The 13,133-nt window shown below is 37.1% G+C and overlaps 2 protein-coding genes across 4 annotated transcripts; one reads left to right on the top strand and one right to left on the bottom strand.

Moving 5' to 3' along the window:
- Positions 1–350: 350 nt before the first annotated feature.
- On the top strand, positions 351–6,160 carry zgc:56622 (uncharacterized protein LOC326033 homolog). 2 transcript variants are annotated; one of them, XM_051724096.1, is made up of 10 exons: positions 351–396; positions 1,081–1,251; positions 1,364–1,480; positions 2,578–2,655; positions 2,774–2,890; positions 3,552–3,664; positions 3,840–3,927; positions 4,025–4,108; positions 4,308–4,390; positions 5,408–6,160. In XM_051724096.1, the coding sequence occupies exons 2-10, from the start codon at positions 1,096–1,098 to the stop codon at positions 5,439–5,441; spliced, it is 870 nt and encodes a 289-aa protein (XP_051580056.1). In that variant the 5' UTR covers positions 351–396; positions 1,081–1,095; the 3' UTR covers positions 5,442–6,160. The 2 variants fall into 2 exon arrangements, with proteins under 2 accessions (XP_051580056.1, XP_051580054.1); XM_051724094.1 differs by lacking the exon at positions 351–396 and adding an exon at positions 413–709.
- Positions 6,161–6,312: 152 nt separating this feature from the next.
- klhl36 (kelch-like family member 36) lies at positions 6,313–12,435 on the bottom strand. 2 transcript variants are annotated; one of them, XM_051724077.1, is made up of 5 exons: positions 12,342–12,435; positions 11,878–11,960; positions 10,367–11,440; positions 9,648–9,805; positions 6,313–6,905 (listed from the first exon to the last, which is right to left on the bottom strand). In XM_051724077.1, exons 2-5 carry the CDS (start codon positions 11,950–11,952, stop codon positions 6,323–6,325), a joined length of 1,890 nt encoding a protein of 629 aa, XP_051580037.1. In that variant the 5' UTR covers positions 11,953–11,960; positions 12,342–12,435; the 3' UTR covers positions 6,313–6,322. The 2 variants fall into 2 exon arrangements, with proteins under 2 accessions (XP_051580037.1, XP_051580038.1); XM_051724078.1 differs by having other exon boundaries at positions 12,350–12,432.
- Between the last annotated feature and the right edge of the window lie 698 nt (positions 12,436–13,133).

The following is a 13,133-nucleotide window of genomic DNA, read 5'->3' as shown; positions in this document are numbered from 1 at the left end:
CAATGATAGTACCAAACTTGTGCTCTGTCTACACTTTTTTGTAACTTCTGTACCTTTCTTTACTTTTTAATAAGTATTTTCAGCAAAACTTGACACTTGTGCATCAGTCTCTTTGTGTGTATGAAATCTGAGCTAAATCTGACACACACACACACACAAAAAAAAACCCTGACATTTGGGGACTTCTTTAATTGAAAATTGAATGAGAGAGAGAGTGAATGATTATGAGTACGAGAGTATAAAGGATGAGACAGAAAGAGACCGTGTTGGCTTCCTGATTTTCACCCAGATCTCAAGGAAGTAACGGAGGGTCACATGAGCTTAGTTCTAAAGGTCACCTTCACATTTGTGCCAACAGGCTATATACTCAGGAAACACACATAAGGCTCCATACTGGTAAATTGCCTGCACTCACACACACATACACACACACACACACACACAGAGAGAAACACTCCATGTCAAATTCAATGATTAACTGCAAAGATAAAGAGAAGGCAGTGCTGAGAAGGCAAAAAGGAAGATCTAATAAAGAAAATTATTGAGGCATAAGATAAATACAGGAAGAACAATTCAGTTCACTTATCTGCTACTCATATTGCATAGAACAAATCTTCACATGGAGGAGAGAACTGGACAACCTAGAAAGATTGAACTAAATGATGGCACGTACATGCCACTGCTAGGACTTGGAACATGGAAGCCAGAGGTAGCATTACTTTTTTCAATAACCTCATATTAACCACACATACATATCAGATACATGTCAGTATGTATGGCATTGCACTTTTTATACATACAATTTGTATACACACAAATATACAGTGTACTATTTATTCGTTATACATACAGGTATAGGTTGTGTGTGTGTGTGTGTGTGTGTGTGTGTGTGTGTGTGTATATATATATATATATAGATAGATAGATAGATAGATAGATAGATAGATAGATAGACAGATAGATAGTATATATTTAAATATGTTACTTCTTTCTTACAGTGATAATCCTTTACTGTTTAACTGTGTAATCTTATGCAATAGAAGCAAGCAACGATTTAATATTTTACTACATTGTAAACAGGGCATTAGCCCAGGTATGTGTCAGAGGGCAGCTGAAGCAGCTATTGCTGCTGGATATCGCCACATAGACACAGCCTACAGTTATAGGAATGAGGTAGAGCTGGGCAAGGCCATCGAATCCAAGATGCAGCAGGGCATCATCAGACGCCAGGATATGTTCATAGTCAGTAAAGTAAGTTGGTATAATGTCTGTGCTCTCACCTGGCTGAAAGTCAATGTTCATATATAGCCAAATCAAAAAGAAGCAAAAAATAAAAAATGTACATGCTGCTTCTCTTTCGCAGCTGTGGTGTACTCACCATGCACCAGAGGACATTCCTATTTGCCTAAACAGATCCCTAAATGACCTTCAGCTGGAGTACCTTGACCTCTACCTAGTGCACTTTCCAGTAGGACTAAAGGTAATACAAGAACACACAGAGGCCCCATTAAGTATAGGACACTTATGTAACACTTAAAAATGCACTCAAAGCAAATTTCATTTTTTTCAAAGACATTTTTGCAATTATTTTAAACTAACAGGTCCCACGGGTGTAGTTTATCACTTTAACTTTTACGGACATGTTGCACTAAGTTTGACAACCAGAGAGTGTACCTTTTTTGTCTAAATTTAGAATGTAATTTCCCATTGTTTTATCATTTAAAACTCAATAAACTACTTTTTGTGAAACTTTTCCTCAAAAAGTGTTCATGAACAACTTTAATAAATGCCACTTGTTTTTATATTTTGTTAACTGATGCAATGAGATTCATATGTTTTTGTTGGAATACATGTCCAATTACTTTTTGAGGTCAGTGTACATACACCTTAACATTAATTAATCAAAATCAGTTATTAGCACAGCCTCCGAAACATAGTTTGTTGGAATGTTCAGTATCTCACAGAATTATTTAAATAAGTTTCCCTTATTTAGTCTGAGCATCATTTATTTTCATTTTTTGGGTGTAATCCATTTAAAAAAGTAATTAGTTACTGTAATCTAATAACATTTAAGTCAAAAAAGTAGTGTGATGCATTACATTTTAAATACTTGTAATCAGATTACAGTTACTGGCTTTCAATTAATTAAATTACTTTTATAGGGTTATGCTTATTTCTAATATATTATTGTGGTATGGTGGGCCGCTGTTACATGCACCTGACCACGCCCCCCCATGCCACAATTATTTATGTAGAATACATGAATTATGGCCACGTAACGAGTCATTGTGAAGGAGAAATGTGAGGTGCTGTGTATGATGTGTGTAACAATGAACAAGAAAGAAAGATAGACATTATTTCAAATTTGTTGAGTAGAAGTGTTTTAAAAAGTAACGTAAAAGTAATGTGATGTGATTTCTTTTTCAATTAAGTACTTAGTAAAGTAATCTGATTACAATAAAAAGAAAAATAAGCAATTTGTAGTGGATTACTATTTTGGTTATTTTACTCTACCAAATGATCTTAATTGCTATTTTAAAGTCTACTTATTGTTTACTGTTTAACAATAACCCACAGAAAATGGGCGATGAGCTTTTCCCAGAAAAGGATGGAAAGATTCTCACAAGTGACACTGACTATGTGGATGTGTGGAAGGTAATGCTAACCTGCAACACTCCAAATATAATGTGAAGATTACTAATAATGTCCTCAGGTTTCAGTTTCTATGTTGTCATTCTTCATGGTCTTAACAGTGTATTGTAACATCTTGCAGGGAATGGAAGATTTAAAACACTCAGGAAAGGTAAAAAGTATTGGAGTGTCAAATTTTTCAATCATGCAACTGGAGAGATTGCTGTCTGTGGCCAAAATCCCACCAGCTGTTAATCAGGTACTCAGATCCTTGTAACGCCATATTATCTTAGTTTTTACATGTGCCTTTTACAGCTTACACAATAGATCAAATGAGGTTTTGTTATGCTGTTGAAACAGCTTTCCAACTTAAACAAAAAACTAGATATGTATTCAAAGATGTACTCAGTCATTTTTATTTATTAATAAAAGTTTTACTCCTAAAGAAAAAAACATGTTTAATATCATGCCCACACATATGAAATGAAGACCTATCACTATAGCTGAGTTCGGAATTGCATACCACCCATACTACTTCTGCCATAACTGTCTATGGCAGAAATAATAGTATGGTAGTATGCAATTTTGAATGCAGCGGGTCTCTCCTCATGGGAGCGGCCATGTTAGATCACATAACCCAGTGAATCCTACTTGCTAAATCTCAATAACCGCTTTACTTTAACTCATGGATTAAATAAATCAGGGCTGACTGTGAATAGTGAATCTCTACAATGGCATCAGTAACTGAAAACTATTGCTTTTAAAAGATTCTGCATCCATGCTGCATTTAAGTCCAATTAGTGCACCAGTAACTTGAGAAATATATCATCTAGATAAAATGGCATTAAAGGTAACCTTGATTTTTTTTTTTTTTTTTTTTTTTGCACATGTAAATATAATCAATATATCTCCATCTACAGGTGGAGCTCCATCCTTACCTGGTTCAAACTGATTTGATTGATTACTGTAAGTCCAAGAACATTGCTCTCACAGCATACAGTCCATTTGGCTCACCTGGGAGACCTGCACAATAGTAAGTTCAAACTATGTAGGACTACAAGTCCTGTGTTTTCAAAGACTCAAAAGATCTGAATCTCAAGAAAAGCTAATGAGAATACTGGGTACTCAAGTACTATCAAAACATTTTAAGATTATAACCTAATCATGACATCACCAGATGCTATTTTGCTATGCGTCTTTACTCATAGCCAAAGAGGAGACACAGATCCCATGAAGTTACTGGAGGATCCTGTGGTTGGGGATGTAGCCAAGAAGCACAGACGGACCCCGGCACAGGTCATGTACATCTTCGAACTTCTGTAAATCTGTTCCACACATCATACATCTACTATCCTCTTTTTGGGTTTTAATGTTGTGTTTGATTGTGCTGCAGGTTTTATTGAGATATCACATTCAGCAAGGCATTGCAGTGATCCCGAAGAGTACAAAACCCCACCACATATTGGAGAACACAAAGGTAAACTTCTCATTTCTAAATATTCTGTGTATTTCCACATGTTTCACCATAGCACATAACAAAGGAAAATATTTAACTGACATAATAAAGGTCAAAAGCTCTCATTTTTGATATCTTGAATTAATCCAAACATTTAAAATCTTGATTAAGGTTAGGGTTTATTATAGAAATGATGTCATTATTGTCTGTCTGAGTGCAGATCTTTGATTTCACTCTGGATGAAGAGGACATGAATGCTCTTAACTCTCTGAATCGTGACTGGAAAGCCTGTATCATAACACAGTAAGAGTACCTGACATTCTATCATCCTACTGCATCTAGAGCTGGAGTCACTGAGATCTACTGTACCTTCTTGAGTTTAGTCCCTGTTACACACCAGCCTAATTTTCAAATAATCCCAAACACCGTAACTAATTAAAGGAATATTCCAGGATCAATACCAATTACGCTCAGTTGATAGCATTATGTGGCATAATACTGATTACCACAAAAATGGATTTTGACTTGTGTCTCCTTTTCTTTAAAAAAAAAAAAAAAGCAAAAATCTGGGCTCCACTTACAATGGAAAGTGAATGGAGTAAATCCATAAACGTTAAAATACTCAAAAGTATAGCCACAAGACATAGACAATGCGTGTTAACATGATTTTAGTGTGATTAAAATCGCTTACTAACCTTTTCTGTGTAAAGCTATAGCCAATTTTACTACTTCGTTACCATGACGATGTAATGACAACAACCCCTAAATGACTAAAAATGATGATTTAAACAAATTTACAGCTCAAACAATACATGAATTTTATCAGAAGAATTCATGTAAGTGCTTTTATAAAATTAGCAGCTCCACATTTCTGACTTTAAACCCTCCATAAATGGCCCCATTCACTTCCATTGTAAGTGTCTCACTGTAACCTAGATTTGTGCTTTTTTTTTTTAAGGAGGGACAAGTCGATATTTCTCTTTGTGTTAATCAACATTCTGCTATAAATGCTGTTGACTGATCTTAAATTGTATTGAACCCGGAATATTCCTTGAACTGGTTAAGATGTGTTTGACTGGTCAAAGAGGACTGGCATAACTGTCAAACTAGGGTTTTGCTCAGAATGGAATACTACTGCCTGCTTGGCAGTAGGCTACATCTTTGTCACAAAACACAAGTTGTTCATGTGTTATACAATATTATGTTATGAATAATGAGGAATATGAGCAGCAATTAATTGACTGTATCAATAGAAGCCTTGATACATCTCACACACTACAGCTAGATAGCAGCTAACTGGCCTTTGTTGTTGCCCCTTAGACTGGAATCCCATCCCTTCTACCCCTTCAAGTAAAGTGATAGCCTTGGATATTTCCCATCAAGAAAAAATGACCAAGCACATCAGGATGTTGGAGTAAAGACATTAGTTTGATTTTTAGGTTCAGCTCTTCATATGTACATTGCTAAACTGAAATTAGGCACTGACATTTGTAATGATTAAATTATATTCTAAATACATGCACAGCTCTTACTGTAACTACATTAAAGGAATAGTTCACCCAAAAATTCTCATTTTAATTTAAAGGGATAAGTCATCCAAAAATTTAAATTGCCATTATTTACTCACCCTCATATTGTTTTAACCTGTTGAACTTTCATCTGTGGAAAACAAAAGGAGATGTTAAGCAGAATGTTAGCCTCAGTCATCATTTACTCATTGTGTGGAAACATGAATGAGGCTAACTTTGTCTATTATCTCCTTTTTTGTTCCATTGGAACACAGGAGTCACACAGGAACAACACGAGGGTGAGTAAAAGTCAGAAATTTCATTTTTGGTTCAACTATCCTTTTGAGGCATTACAGAATACTTAAGACACCATCTAGAAAAACACTAGAACTAGTCATGTAAAATGGTCACTTCAGTTTTAATTGTAACGCAGAAGGACTGATCCTTCAGCAGGTCACAGGACCTTCTGAAAACTCCAGAAAGGTTGTACCAAATGGTGAACAAACTACACTGTTAGTCTGGGCTTTTAAACTTATATTAAACTGGTCTAACGGACCTCACAGTATCTCCAGATGTCCTCTACTTTTTGAAAGGAGTTAAAAAGTAGCCATTAACAGCAGGCTTATGACAACCAACATATTCAGAAACCATCAATTCTGCCATAGAAGTGTCAAGATCAATGCATCACTTGGGTCACTATTTTGGGTGCAAGAGGATCCCCAGACAATCACCAATGTAGCTCATGGTTGGGATTCTGCTTGTCTTTCTCTTTGAGTCCTGATGTACTGACCTCAATACTGCTGGTCTGCTGAGGTCTGACAAGGCACACACATGCCGAAGCTCCAGCAATGTGCTTCGGTAGGTTTGGACCCAAGACCCATTGGCTCTTGTCTGGAACAAATACTTGAGTGCCCTGAGAGAAGTCCATGGCCTCCCAGGTATACCCTCCCAGTATATAGATCTTTCCATCCCAGACTGCCACCCCTGCTTCACTGTTAGGGTAGAGGAGAGGGGCTATCTTGGTCCACTGATCAGTCTGTGGGTCAAAAGCTTCCACCCCCAACACATCAAAACGTTCCATACTGTCTTCATGGTCATTACTGCCTCCAATGACATAGATCCTATCTTCCAAAGAGGCCATACAGTGCCAGCCTCGTGCCAGAATCATGGGCTGTCGCTCTGTCCATGTGTCCCCAGTTTTTGGTTCATAACTTAACATGTCACGTCTGTATGGGCCGATCTGGTAATCATGGCCTCCTGATATGTAGACAATGCTCTTATGAATTGTACCTGCATGACCATATGTGAATCTATGGAAAAAGATAAGAAAATTATATATTTTTTTAATATATATATATATGGTTTTTTTTATTAGCCATTTTTTTTTTTATTAGGAACACGTGTACACCTACTTATTCATGTGATTATCTAATCAGCCAATTGTGTGGCAGCAGTGCAATGCATAAAATCATGCCAATACCGGTCAGGAGCTTCAGTTAATGTTCACATCAACCATCAGAATGTGGAAAAAAAGTGATCTCAGAGATTTCGACCGTGGTATGATTGTTGGTACCAGATGGGCTGTTTTGAGTATTTCTGTAACTGCTGATCTCCTGGGATTTTCACGCACAACAATTTCTAGAGTTTACTCAGAATGGTGCCAAAAACAAAACACATCCAGTGAGTGGCAGTTCAGTGGATGGAAATGCCTTGTTGATGAGAGCGGTCAACAGAGAATGGCCAGACTGGTTCGAACTGACAAAGTCTACGGTAACTCAGATAACCAATCTGTACAATTGTGGTGAGAAGAATATCTTTTTAGAACGCTATTCTGAGATGCGGGTTGGCGCTGTTTTAGCGGCACGGGGGGACCTACACTATATCAGGCAGGTGGTTGTAGCTGATCGGTGTGTGTAATATATATATATATATATATATATATATATAAATACATACATACACAAAGTAGTGGCCAAAAATATTGGTAACCTTGGTAAATATGAGCAAAGAAGTCTGTGAAAAAGAATCTGCATTGTTAACCTTTTCATATTTCACTCCAAAAAACAAAACAAAACAAAAAACACAAAAATCTAACCTTTAATTGAAGTAAAACAATTTAAAGAGGTGAAATATCTCATTATTAAATAAATAGTTTTCTTCAAAACACGTTGGCCACAATTATTGGCACCCCTAGAAATCCTTAAGAGCAAAATATATCTGAAGTATATTCCCCATTCATATTTTATATTTTTTAGTGCACCTGGGTGTTAAGGAACATGAAATTGTTCAGCCATGAGTTCCAGTTTCACAAGGGTATAAATATGAGGTAACACACAGGCCAAATTCCCTTAATTATCAATCACCGTGGGTTAGACTAAAGAATATAGTTCTGATGTGCCGCAAAATGTTGTTGAGCTTCACAAAATGGGAAGTGGCTATAAGAAAATAGCCAAAGCATTGAAAATGCCCATTTTCAACATCAGGGCAATAATTAACAATTTACAATCAACTGGAGATCTTAAGAATCGGCCCGGAAAAGGACGTGTGTCTATATTGTCTCCACGCACAGTGAGGAGGATGGTGTGAGTGGCCAAAGAATCTCCAAGGATCACAGATGGACAGTTGCAGAAATGAGTTGGGTCTTGGAGTCAGAAAGTCTAAAAAAAAAAAAAAAATATCAGACATCACTTACATCACCACAAATTGTTTGGGAGGGTTTAAAAAAAAAAAAGCCTCTGCTCTCATCCAACAACAAACTCAAGCATCTTCTGTTTGCCAGACACTACTGGAACTTCAAATGCGACCGGGTTCTATGGTCAGATGAAACAAAAACAAAAAAAAGAGCTTGTTGGCAGTAAACACCAGAGATGGGTTTGGCACACACAGAGATGAAGTACCCAACGCCCACGGTTTAATGTGGTGCTGGATCTTTAATGTTGTGGGGCTGTCTGCCAGAGGTCCTGGACATCTTGTTCAGATACATGGTATCACAGACTCTATCAAATACCAACAGATAAAAAAATCAAAACCTGATTGCCTCTGCCAGTAAGCTTAAAATGGGTCCTGGCTGGATATTCCAGCAGGACAATGATCCAAAACAAACATCAAAATCAACACAAAAATGGTTCACCGACCACAAAATCAAGGTTCTGCCATGGTCAGTCCCCTGACCTGAACCAATATTTTTGGCCACCACTGTGTGTGTGTGTATAAAGTTTGTCAAGAAAAACTTTGATGCTGGCTTGACAAAGCATTGATAGCAGCTTAAAAGGTCTTGTGTATTTAAATTTGAATGTTTAGACAGTTGGAATTTGAAATAACGAACATGCCGTTTCATACTCTTGGCTCATTTGTGTTTAAATGTAAACATTTTGACAGTTGAAATTTGAAATCACGAACATTACGTTTCCATTTCTTTGTCAAGCCAACATAATTATCTTTATTTGTGACAGAAGTACAAATAGATGTATACATTATGGCTGTGCACCATTCAGAATGGAATTGAGAATGCCTTTTAAATTACAATTCAATTTCTGAATTTTAGGTGGCAAACAAGATGTACATAATTGTGGTTTAAATTCTGATTTAAAGGAGTAGAATAAAATAGAATTAAACTGGAGGAACATTAGATGATATTAATAATCATTGTTTGCCACCAATAGAAAGCTGTATTCATTTTATGTATATATTTGTGGATCATGATGAATAACACTTCATTGTCACTTCAAGTCTTAAAATGGGATTGAAACATTATAAAGCAAACTTGATGGAACACAAGATGAAAACCTTAAAACATTTAAGTGACCTGTTGTTGCACAATTTTGTTTATTTCACACTAATAAAATTCCTCAGTTCTATAAATGTGTTGAGTTTCTTTGAATTGTAATTCAATAAATTCTGTTTCGTGTCATTCCTAAAAAAAAAAAAATACAATTCAACATACTTTGGGCATGGTCAAATCTAATGGAAAGAGAGCAAATTCAGAATTTTAAAAACTCTGGAACACATAACAAATAAACTAAAGAGATACTGATGAAAAACAAATAAAGAACCTGGGCAATCCTGCTACGTAGGACCAGTAGTCCTCTGCAGGATGGTACACTTCTACAGAGGACAAAGCACCGCTATCATTGCGTCCACCCACAGCTATAAGACAGTCCTCCATGGTCCCCAGATAGAAATCCACACGCCGCTGATTCATGGGGGCACCCTACAAATAAGAGGTCATTTGGATTAACTTTTAAACTATGGCACCATTTCTACCAGTCACATGGTAAAGCAGTATATTATACTGCAGAACAGAATACAAAACAGAATTGTATTAGACTTTACATTTTCTGTACCTCCTTCTCTAGTTTGTTCTGCTACTCTTAACATAACCTGTTTGTGCTCCAGACTAACATATGAAAGCAGTGGCACTGGTGCCATCAAGTTCTACAAATGGTGGTCCCAACACCCGATTTGATAGCACAAGTTGGCGAAAACCTTAAACATGAAAAATTAAAGAAAAGAAACCAATAATAACAGTGATAATATTATTGCATTGCACCAATTAACAATAATACTGTTACTGTATTATTCACAGTGAAGCACTGATTTTTAGTTGGGACCCAGATAAAAATTACATCTGTAAAAATTTAATTAACTCCTAATTTATATAGCGATAAGTTAAAATATTCTGACAGTGGGACTGAGCGACCATTTAGTGACAGTCTGGAGCCCTGCTGTTGGCACTTAAATGTCTGTGACTGTCAAGAGTGAAGAAAATTACCTTAACCCACAGGTTGCTTCGGGGGTCATATCGATACAGCAAGTTGCTTGCAGAATCTCCCCCATTGTCTCGCGATGAGCTTCCCCCTGCTGTGAAGATAAATCCACCCAGAACAGCAACACAATGGTGACTTCTCTGAGCTGGAAGTTCAGTCTCCACGACCCATTTTCCTGCTTCTTCATCCAGCCAGCACACTTCTGCACTCAGTTCCTCTCCACGTTCAGACACCTCCCCTCCCACTAACAGAAGACGCTCCACACCTCCTCTAAGGCCTGTGCGTGTTGTCTGCAGTACAGGTTGGGCACTGAGTCGAGTGTGGTAGCCCAGTGCCTCCTCCACTAAAGCCTCACAGCCTGCGTCTGGAGGTAGCAGGGAACGTATGGCTGGCAGTGCACTCCCTGCAAGTTCATCGGGTGGGATGAGGGCAAAACGAATGATGGAGAGGAGCTGTTGTGCGAAAACAGCACGTTCAGGTCTGTGAGTCAGCCACTTCAAGGTGACCTGTAGAAGATCTCGCTCGTTCTCATGCTGCACCTGTTCATCTGCCAGGTACGCACAAAGCTTGGGCAGCCGAACATCTTGCAGGAACTCAGGTGTAACAGATAGTGTGAAAAAATGCTCCAGAATGAAGCGGTCTATGAAGGCGTCCAGCCTATCCAGGCTGTACAGCAAGGCAAGCTCCTGTAAATACAGGTAGTTGTCTTCACGTACCTCTTTTTCCAAGTACTGGCAACAGAAATCCACAGCCTGCCACACCTGCAGCAGGTGAGCAGTCTCCAGGACATAGTCGATGTTTCCACCATCAAGAGGTAACTCCCCACTGTACAGGAAGTCTACTACTGCTTTGACACCAACATACGAAGCTCCCACCAGCTCTACTTCAGCCTCATGTTCCTCTCGCATTCCCAAGGTGAACATAGCATGGAAATAAGCACTGGACACTGCCAGCAGGGCCCGATGTGCAGGGACTCGCTGGTCATCTGCCACCAGAACAACATCACACAGCTGGCCGTGCTCTCTTTGCTCATTCAAACCTTGAAGGAGGTAGCTAGCCTGGTCCGCCCATCTATACACCTGTTGTTCATGAGATTAATAAGTTAGCCTACTATACATTACAAAGGGACAGTTCATCCATAAATACAAATTCTGTAATTATTTAGACCCATAAGGCTTTCTTTGGACCACAAAAGCCTCAGTCACCATTCATTACATTGGGGGTGGGGGGGTAAATGAGGCAATTAAAGTGAATAGTGACTGAGGCTGTCATTCTGCCTGACATCTTTTGCTTTCCATGGAAGAAAAAAGTAAATAATTGCAGATTTTATTATTGCTATTTTTTTTTTTTTTTTTGGTGAACTACCCCTTTAAATTACTACATAAATAAATAAAAAAAACAGAAAACATTATTCATAATAAAATTATTAGGTGTGCAATGGGTTAATATAATACAACAAATTAAAATCTGTGTTTTATATAACTAAAACTTTTAATGTGACAGTGGTCAAGCATACCTTTGAAGATTCACTTATTTTGTGTGGACGTGAAAGACGAGCTTGCTTCCCACTGTCCATTGTATCATCTGCCATGAGACTATCTATAAAATATAAACATTATTTACTCGATAATCATAATTCATTATCATAAGAAATGATAATGGCTCTGGTAACGTCATACTGCTATTCAGTAATATGAGAGTGTCTCAAATATAACCGTAAACTATACAACAGAAGGAGATAGCTGTGCTAAGCAAACCCTCTCAAAAACAATCATATAAAAATATTAATTAAAGGAAATGTCGAAAACAAGAACACAGAAAGTCAAAAGGAAACTTTTGCTGTTGAGCTAGGCAGTTTTACAAAAGCAGAGAAGCATTACACAATAATTAGCGACTGTTTCCCTGATATTCAATGCAATTACACATATTTTATCGGTGCAACTGTGATTTCCAAACAGTACAATGAAGGTAATATTTTACCATTTTACCATTCTTTGTCCGTGTTTACTGTTACTCGGTATCAACATAGACGACAGTGACAGAGTGAAGCTCCTGACAAGTTATTACATCCGTGGCGCACATACTCTTTATTTCAAAATAAAAGTCTACTCAGTAATAGTAATAATAATAATAATAATAATAATAATAATAATAATAATAATAAAATCTTTCATTTAATGTTATATTGATATTATATTGAATTATATATGGCTCCCCTAGATTAGACCAGACCTCTGAAAAAAGTTGAAATGTACATCTGTGGGGTGTCATTTATATAGTAAATTTAAATATTACTGAAAAGGTCCCACAAACTTTTGTCTCAGCCTCAGATAAACTCAAAGATAAAAAGCTGCATGCTTTATGTACTTTAAAACGTGTTTTAAACATAAGACAACCCACCATTTTTGTCCATTACAGCTGATTCTGATTGTGATTGGTGTCACATTGTTTGATGTTCATGTGAGGAAAAAAAAGTATTTCATGGTATGATTTCTATATTTTAGTCTAATCACTGACACCATCTTTTAAGAGAATTTGTCACTGGTGTTATAGTCACTGGTGTTACAACCCTTGCTTCATTCGTGAAACCAAATTAAATGATAAAATAAAGCACAACAGTAAAGTTGTCCTTTATGAGTTAAAATAATGGCAGAATGTAATAAACAAATAAATGTTTACCCTCAGCTTTTAAGGGCGAAAACGGAACAGAATATAACATTTTGTAAGTTGGAAAGTATTTTTTGTTTTTGTTTTTTAGAATGACCCCTTTGT

This window comes from Myxocyprinus asiaticus, chromosome 18, assembly GCF_019703515.2.
Source record: "Myxocyprinus asiaticus isolate MX2 ecotype Aquarium Trade chromosome 18, UBuf_Myxa_2, whole genome shotgun sequence".
In the NCBI taxonomy this organism is placed as follows: domain Eukaryota; kingdom Metazoa; phylum Chordata; class Actinopteri; order Cypriniformes; family Catostomidae; genus Myxocyprinus; species Myxocyprinus asiaticus.
This window is presented reverse-complemented; position numbering and strand designations above follow the sequence as displayed.